This window comes from Artemia sp. Qi Xiang Cuo, chromosome 13, assembly GCF_049724085.1.
Source record: "Artemia sp. Qi Xiang Cuo chromosome 13, ASM4972408v1, whole genome shotgun sequence".
Taxonomy (NCBI): Eukaryota; Metazoa; Arthropoda; class Branchiopoda; order Anostraca; family Artemiidae; genus Artemia; species Artemia sp. Qi Xiang Cuo.
Window position 1 is genome coordinate 33017060 of NC_142806.1, and position 9820 is coordinate 33026879.

Here is a 9820-nt window from a genome sequence, read left to right on the forward strand (position 1 = left end):
TGAGCCATTAAACATTCAGTAGCTTACTGATGAGCAGACAATTTATGAAACTTACTAAGGGAACTGGGAGGGGAACGTACGGGAGGGGTTCTTGTGAACCTCCAGTTATGGGATCAGGAACATAACTACGAATTATAATGATACTGGTTTTGTACTTCAAAGCTTTTACACTTAAGAAGTGGCACCATAAATTTTGTTTTCAGTGCTATATCGCACTTACTATTGTAAAATCGAAAAAAAAACACGTATATAAGAGCAATAGCTTTCAAATGAGTCATTAAACATCACTTTTATAAGTTCTGCTAGCCTAATAGCCCCACGCTGTAAAAAAAAATCGTTTGAGATTTAACAAAAATTGTTTGTAATGTTTATCAACAACAAAATTGGAATTTCAACAGCTGAAATTGAATACTGGAGACCATTTTGGAATTCCATGGTCATTATTGAATTTCCAATTTGTTGAGAAACAAAAATGTTGAATTCCCATACCGGAATTGAATTTTCAGTTTGTTGGCAAAACAACATTTTGGAGTTTATGATCCTTATTGGATTTCCATCTTGTTTGCTGGATTTCCCGTTCTTTTATTGGATTTGCAGCACTAGCGTTGTTCAATTTCCTAGGTCTACAGTCTAATATGTAATTCTCAGATTCAGTTTCCCCTTTGTCTTTCTGAAGCATCAATAAATACCAAAAAAATAATCTACTTTATTTTAAAAACACAGAAAATTACAAAAACAAATTTCTCCCATATAATATGAAACCTCTTAATAGTTGAATATTTTCATGGTGGAAATCAGTAAATCAATGGCGTAGTAGTAGACCAACAGAAGACACTTGAGTAAGAAATATCTGTCAATAAGAAAAACAGTGACACAAGGACCTGAAATGAATATGAAATCAAATCGAGGCACAAATAAAATAAAGACTTCCCCGTTTTTTTCTACCTCCAGAGCTGAATGGTTGCAATAATAATGCCACGAATCCTGTCTTTTCTGAACACCTTTGACTTACTCATCAGATTGCCTCATAAAATTTGTGTGTTATAAAATTGAAACCTTACAAAATAAATTTTCTGCTTAGATGAAGTACCACAAAATTGTTTTCAGCTTCAAAAGTTTGCTCAATCCCAATTTATAAGGTTTTAAACATATGCAAATACATTTCCTAAATTTGAAGAGAAAAAAAACATTGATATGGCTTAAAACTCTACTCAAGTAACGGGAATTGCATTTTTGAAACTAAACCTTGAGAAAAAGAAACTGATAACTGAAAATTAAGGTAAAATGTTGTTTTGTCAAAATTTCAATAAGTTACCTGTCATGTAGGCAAATTTAAGGACCCTCTAGAGGGAGAAGGAGTGGAGGTAGGTACTTCAAAATACCTTCCCGGGACATACTTTGGTACTTATGTACTATCTGGAACAAACGCGTTATATTATACAGGGAAGATGCGGGTTTCTTTCCAAGCGGGTTTCTTTCAATAGAGAAATGGATTGTAAAGCGTGGTTTGCTATTGGGTTTACAATATTTAAACTATTGTTTTTTGGAGTTTAGGGGAAAAAAGGTTCCTATGTTTGGTTAGGTATTTAATATGTGCTATGCTTTACCCCCCCCCCCCATCCTCCCTAATATGCAAATATTTAGCCGAAATTTGTTTCTAAACTATTATATTTTTATCCTCTTTCGTTTTCCTTTGTTAGTATCGACCAAACTTCATTTTTCGTGTGTGTTCCAGATAGTACATAAGTACCCTTACTTTAGCTTGTAGACCCATCCCTGAAAGTTTCATTTTCCTATCTTAACCCCTATCCAAGATAGCCAAGAGTAGCTAAAGTAGAATTGGTACTGTTCTATTAGCTGTAAGCCAAGCAAGATAGATGATAAAAGAAACTAGTCAAACAGGTTCTTTCAACGGAGAATTGGATTGCAAACAGTAGTTTCTAACTGCGTTTACAATATTTAAACTTTAGTTTTTTGGGGTTTAGGGGGGGAAAAGGTACCTAAGTTAGGTTAAGTATTTAATATATGCTATGCTTTACTTCTGACCCCCCTAATGTGTAAATCTATAAAACTATTGTATTTTTATCCTATTCTGTTTTATTTCATTAGCATTAACCAAACTTCACTTCTTGCATGTTTTACATCTAATAGAACAGTACCGTAGAATTTTAACAAACTTTTTTTATTTATAAAAATGTAATATCTTAAACATTATGGGAAACATAAGACATAAGTTATCAATTATTAATAAACTAAACTGAATACTTACCATCACAATCAGACTGTTTTTTGTAGGTAGTTGAAGGAGATGATTTTTTTTTGTCAAACTGATCTCAAATAATAACATTCGAAAACAAAATAAGAGACAAATTAGGTCTTGAGAGGAGGTTTAGTTGCCCTCCAATCTTTACGGTCTCTTAAAAAGGACACTAGAACAAAAAAACAAAAAATGGAAACGCATCCGTGATCAGTCTTCTGGCAAAAACATAAATTCCACATTTGCGCAGATAGGAGATCATAACCCTCACAATAACATTTTGTAATACGCTGAATCTAGAGGTCTGATTTACTTTATGATTTATTGACATTTTGGGGGATGTTTCTCCCTTTTTCAAAAATCAGGCTCCCTGTTTTCAAAATCCCTTAATCCATCAAAATCCCTTTTTCTTCTGAGGCTTGGAGCCTTTGATGCGTAGATATTAAACGTAATGAAATTCATATATTTGCAATATGCATAAAAACCCAATTCTTATCAACGGTTATCAGCATTCCATTTTTGAGTTTCGGTTACAATTGAGCTGAGTCGCTCTTTAATTACAAATTATTTGAAAAAAACTACGTTTTCTAAAGAGTTAAAGAGGCTGAGTTACAAGGTCGAACCTTAAAACGTACAGGGATTAGGAGGCACAGTTGGGGGGCTACCACCCCCAAACCCCGCTTTCGCAGCCTTTAAATATAAAAAAAAAATTTCTTTAAACTGAAAGTAAGGAGCGACATTAAAACTTAAAAAGAACAGAAATTATTCCGTATATGAAAGAGGCTGTGCCCTCCTCAACGCCTCGCTCTTTACGCTAAAGTTTGACTTTCTCACAACTCTTTTTTTAAACAATAAAAACTTTAGCGTAAAGAGCGAGGCGTTGAGGAGGGCACAGCCTCTTTCATATACGGAATAATTTCTGTTCTTTTAAGATTTTAATGTCGCTCCTTACTTTCAGTTTAAAGAAATTTTTTTATATTTAAAGGCTGCGAAAGCGGGAGGTTTGGGGTGGTAGCCCCAACTGTGCCTCCTAATCCCTGTACGTTTTAAGGTTCGACCTTGTAACTCAGCCTCTTTAACTCTTTAGAAAACGTAGTTTTTCAAATAATTTCTGCACGTTTTTGTACAGTTTATTACTTATTATTGCTTGACTAACTGTTAGCTGATCGTGTCAGGAGTTAAAGTTGGGGGGCTGCCGCCCCCAAACCCCCGCTCTTGAACATTCTTGTGTTAAGGCTTTTAATTCCTGAATACTCAAATCACGTCGTACAGGGTGCCTCTAATCCCTGTACGTTTTAAGGTTCGAACTTGTGACTCAGCCTCTTTAACAGCCCCCCAACTGTGCCTCCTAATCCCTGTACGTTTTAAGGGTCGACCTTGTAACTCAGCCTCTTTAACTCTTTAGAAAACGTAATTTTTTTCAAATAATTTAAAAAAGAAACTGAGTTTCTTTTCAAAGTATATAAAAAAGTTGCTCTGATGGTGAATCGAACCCGAGTTTTCCGCCTGAAAGTCTGAAGTCTCAGCCGCTGGACTATACAAACACAATAGTAATTGTTGTTTAGCAAATAGAAGGTATTTTCGACATAAGCAAATTCCCAAAAATCTTGATATGTGGTTTTGGAAAACAGGGAAGGAGTGATCAGATTGAGCTGAAATTTCGACGATAAGCTCCCAGGCCCCAGGAAAGCTTATCCTCTAAATTTCAGCCCTATCCGACAACGTTAAAGGGGGGGTTGTGTAGGGAAAAATTAACATGGGCTAATATAGGAAAACGAGGTTTTTCGTAAATGTAAATTCGGGGGATAATTTTTTCGGTCTGAAAATATCAAAAGGCCCTAACAGGTCGAATTCTGCTTCGAATGAGTCCTCATTCAACCGGATCCGTTGCCAACTGTGGCCTGTAGGCGTGGCTAAGAAAAAAAAAGAGAGATGAATTTTAAGTGGCTATATTTGGTTTTTGAAAACAGGGAAGGAGTGATCGGATTGAGCTGAAATTTCGAGGATAAGCTCCCGGGCCCTAGGAAAGCTTAACCTCTAAATTTCAGCCCAATCGGACAACGTTAAGGGGGGCTGTGGTGGGAGGGTCCAAACTTCCGGCCCAGTTTACCCCATGAAGATAAAGTCGGAGGAGGATGAAATTTTGCAAGTTTCTTAGTTTGAGCTTGGGCTACAAAATGCAATTACCGCCGTCTCTCTGCGACCTCTAGGACCTGAAATCGCTTAACATTGTGGTGGGTCGCCTCTTTATAGAGGCACAAGTGTGCCTCCTTGATTTAACACTATGGTCAGTTTGATAAAACTTATTGGGCTAACGTTCAATTTCGTATTTAATCCTGTACCATTGAATTCAGAAGGCAATATATTTTCACCGTTAGTACGGTTAAGGTTAGGGTAGAATCTTAAGAAATTTTCTACCTACAGAAACTCACAAAAAATGTATTTTAAAAAAAGCAATTGTAAAAGTTACAATATAATTTTCTTAAATAAATTTCTGCGTGTTCATTTTGCAGACAAGAAAGCTCGACTTATTTCAAAGTAAAAATATATTTCCTTGTTTTTATAATTATCTTTTTGTACTCAAAATTCAATTAGCATTCCCGTTTTTCTGCTATAATTCAAATATTTGAATTGAACTTATACTGAACATATTACTTTCAATGGTCCTATAGTCAAATTTAAACTGATATTAATTTAAAAATACAAAGTTTTTCCGAGGGAAGTAAAGAGCGAAGTTAAAACTTAAAACGGACAAAAATTATTACTTCACAGCCTATTTAATATATATTAATATAACTAGTACAAATAAACGCACTAATTATGTTTCCCTATGCTTTTATGATTATACAAAACTAGCACTTTACTGAAAACACAAAAGTCAAGTATAAAAAAACAGGATTATTGATTTGAGTCAAAAGTGAGTATGTAGCCTAACAACACTAAACGTATCTATAAAGCTGTTCACAGTCTTACACCATTTGTGACATTAGTAACTTTCAATATACAATTAAAATTATCTTAAAAACATAAGCGCAAAACTAAATATTTTTTAATAGCCGCGAAGTAATTGAACAGCATATAGAAATATTGGATTGATTTATCAAGCAGCATTTTGCTCTCACCAGCTATAATACCAGTAGTGGGTAATATATACTCTTAAATCGTAAGAAATATGCTTTACTATCACTTGAAATGAAGATCAAATAAGACATAATATGAACTCTGGAAATCCGATTATTTCTCTCTATACAAGAGTGAATTTGAAGCTATGATACAAATTCTAAAGCTAGTCTATAGTCATGATACTATCAAGATGGCCTTACTTCGAACTTGTGTACAAACTAATCATGACATGTCGCTTTAAGAACCAAAACGAGAGCCAGTCATTGAACTGACCCATTGAGCAGAAGTGATACCAAATTAAACGTACAAAAATAAAAACTGTCCTAAAATGGATTGTTGCTTTATCTTAAAAGGGATTGATGATATTTAGATTCTATAAAAAGTGTCCTTAATTGGTTTGCATTTATTGTACCAAAACTCCTATATTATTTTGTGTTTTCAGTAGAACGCTAGTTTTGTATTATCATAAAAGCATAGGGAAACATAATTAGTGCGTTTATTTGTACTAGTTTTATTAATATATATTAAAAAGGCTGTGAAGTAATAATTTTTGTCCGTTTTAAGTTTTAACTTCGCTCTACACCTCCTTCGGAAAAACTTTGTTTTTTTAAATTAATCTTTGTTCGTTTTTGATTAAATTTAATGCAGAAACAACGCTGCCATTATCTTTTTATTTATACGGAATAATGAACGTTGGTTTTAAATTTTAATGCCCCTTCTTAGTTTCAGTTGAAAATGTATTTTTAATGTAATTTCCAATTATCACCGATCTAGGGGGAGATAAGACAGCTCTAAAAAATAGTGCAAACAACCTTGACAGCTAAGAAAAACTTTCAGTCTATAACATAAAGTTCATTATCCATAACAACAGAAAGCTGTTTAAGGGCTCATTTAAAAGCTTATATTTATTTATACTTAATCGTTCTTTATAAATTTAACCTGTAGCACATTCCCACAAAGTGCACTTTCGGTTGTTTCCCCAACTTTTCTAAATGAAACAAGTGCCTTTTCCAATTAACTGACCAAAAAAAGGTGATTTCAAAACCTAGGGAAGAGCAAAAACTAAGGGGAGAAGGACGTTCCTTCCCCTCAATTACTGCCGTTAGAACTAGTACACAGGCTTCATCACAGAGTTAAGTTTGATAGTTCAATTCAAAACTGTTGATCAATCAAGCTTAATTTTTGGTAGATGTTTAGTTGAAAAGTTTTTAGTTTTAGTTAATTTGTTTTCACAATAATCTTTTACTTTTAATATGACTAGTTGATTTATGAAACTTACTAAGAGGGTCTGGAGGTGCAGTATATGGGAGGGGATCTTATAAACCTCCAGTTAAGGGATTTGGACCATAGTTATTGCAACGGTACTGTTTTATGATTCCATACTCTTCCACTTAAGAAGTGGTACCAAAAGTACCGTTTTTAGAGCTATATGGCACTTTTGGATGGTAAAATTAATCAAAAACACTTAGATATGAGTAATAGGTTTAAAATCTTCCTTCCCGGGATATACCTTATGAAATGAGCGCATCACACTTACAAAAATAGTGGATTATCTGAAAAGGAATCATAAGAAGGGACAAACCATGATTGAAAAAAAAATCCAAGCTGGAATCGAACACATGATAATCTAATTTGAACTCTAGCGCTGTACTGACAGAACCACGCCTCTAATAATGTAATTTAATATATTGGTGTTTGTAAGACTTTAATTGTGTAGCTCTCCAACGTCCCGACCTCCTAGTCCACTCCAACCTCCCGACCTCTTAGGTAGGAATCAGGGCCTGATAAGCACGAGTGCTCCCAAGCTATGGTTGGGGCCTCGGAGCGAGGATTCACGCCCCCGTCCCTAGCGAGCCGGGAGGAGCCCTAAGTTGCACCTCACAGCGGTGGAGTGGTGAATCATTCTATTAGTAGCCTAGCCCGACAAATAGAATGGCTAACGCAACGGGGCGCCAAGGGTCTGGAGAGCCTTTGGTCAAGCCAATTCCCATGAAACACCAATGGATATTGAAGATCAAATGCAGAGAGATACTACTATTACGGCGTTCGCGATAGCCGACGCGGGCCAGGTCAGGGTGGTGCCTGGCCCGACAAGTATGCAAGCCGCCCGATCAAGAAAACATCTGAATATTGGCGCGTTGAATGTTCGCAGCTGCAAGCTGGAATCCACGCAACTGCTCCTTGCAAGGGAGCTGCAGAAGTATAAAATCGACGTTTGTTGTCAGTCAAAAACGAGACTTAATGATGTTCTGTCCAAAAAGTTAACCGTTTCCGAATCTGACACATTCCAGTTCTACAACTCGGGTCCCAATGATGGTTCCGGCCAGCAAGGAGTTGGGTTTCTAACAGACGTTCCTACTGCATCATGCGTCAACTCTTGGGAGCCAGTGTCACCAAGGATCGCCATGATCAGACTGAGAGGCCACATTAGCCATATAACCATAATCACCGTGTACGCTCCGATAAGGGACAGTACTGACTCGGCCAAAGATGCCTTTTATTATGACCTACAAAGAATCATCGACAAGACACCAAGGCGTGACATGCTCTTTGTAGCTGGAGACTGGAACGCGCGGCTTTGCAGAGTAGACCCCGACACAGCAGCAGCTATTGGCCGCCACACCGTTGGTGACAGATGCATCAATAGAGAAAGGCTCTTACAGCTAGCCAGATACAACAACCTATGCGTCACAAACACTCTCTTTGAGCACAAGAGACTCCACCTCGTTACATGGCGTTCGAACGACGGCGTAACAACAGCCCAGATCGACCACATCTTAGTCAGCAGAAGATGGAGGAGCTCCTGCACAGATGCTCGGGTATACAGAGGAGCAGACACAGGATCTTTAAATGGATCCGACCACTATCTCCTCACTTACAAAGTCCGTCACCACCTTAGTAGACAGAAGCGACAGAAGGCAGGGAAGCGCTTCGATGTTTCGAAACTAAGATGTCCGGAAATCAAAGCCGACTTCGAGTTAAAGCTGAGCAACCGGTTCGAAACCTTGAATTGTCTCTCACTCGTCGATGAAGAATGGGTGCAGATAAAAATTGCGACACATGACATAGCTGAGGTGGTGCTTGGCCAAACAAAACAAAAACAGTGAGCCTGGATCTCTGACCACACCATAGGACTAGTTGAGAAGAAGCGACCCCTCGTGGGAGGTGCAAAAGAACCCTTAAAAGTAGCCCGCAAAGCAGTTAAACAGTCACTGAAACGGGACAGAGAACAGTACTGGTCAGATCTGGCGAATGAGTTGGAACAAGCGTCCAGGAGCCACAACAGCTGGAAAATGTTCAAACTCCTGAAAGAAGCGACAGGAAAAGCTCCTGTAACGGTTGACACACTGAAAGATAAGTCCGGAGAACTCATCCGAACAGAAGAAGGACGCATGGAACGCTGGGGAGAGCATTTTTCTGAGCATCTGTGTAAGTTATAACATCCGTGTAAACTAACTCAATTTGCGAAAAAAGTGATAACATTTGCGAATTGAACTGTATGAATGATCTTAATTGGTGATTGAATAATAGGGGGTGAAAAAAGATATAGCATTTGCGAATTGGATTGTATGAATGATCTTAATTGGTGATTGAACAATAGGGGTGAGAATGATCTTAATTTGTGATTGGATTGTATGAAGATGCTAAAAAAGGGTTAAACTAATTACCAGTTAAGGTAAGCCCAAAGGGGTTGGTAGCTCAGGCAACTTATTATAAATTCTGAATAGCATCAATCTATGGAAATGGTTAACGATGACAAGATGACCTTGTGAGTTGACCTATCTTTACTTCTCCGATGTGTTCTGTATAATGCACAACCTTGATTTGAACAGTGTTGTCAAAATAAAATGTGCTCTAACATTATAGTATACTAAAAAGTTGATACTAATAGAGATGTAGATGCCAGGAAAAGAATTTTAATAAAGAAATTCAGAACAATTCTTAGAAATCTTGGAAATCAAGTAGTGAGGTGATTATGAGTATGAGCCATCAAGGACCGTAAGCACCATTAACCCTAACAAGCAAAGACCTAAACCTCAGAAGCCTTCCCATACCCCCAACCTCCAAGGGGCCCCCTTCCCCCAATTTTTTGGCCCCCTTCCCCCATTTTTTATACTTTTTCTTTAAGTTGTATTTTTTTTAACATGGTATTTTTTTCAACTTTTTTTTACATCTCTTAGAATGACATGAAACATACATAAAACATAAGAAAATCACATTTAATATTTTTCAAATTCAAAATGAGAATGGTATAGATATGTTAGTCATGACTTTTACTATTAGAAAAATAATGTTGGTAGTAGCACTTTTTTATGGATTGAATTTTTTTTTGGACTTCGAAATTATTCAACTTTTTTTTACGTATCTTAAAATGACATGAAATATACTTACGGCTCTACCAATCGCATTCTATGCTTGCTCAGAGACACGATGCGGGTT

General features: G+C 36.8%; 1 protein-coding gene across 1 annotated transcript; it reads left to right on the forward strand.

Moving 5' to 3' along the window:
- The first annotated feature begins 7380 nt into the window (after positions 1–7380).
- Positions 7381–8487, forward strand: LOC148945208 (protein CFDP2-like). The gene has a single exon (XM_089098974.1). It carries the CDS (start codon positions 7381–7383, stop codon positions 8485–8487), a length of 1107 nt encoding a protein of 368 aa, XP_088955100.1.
- Positions 8488–9820: the final 1333 nt, after the last annotated feature.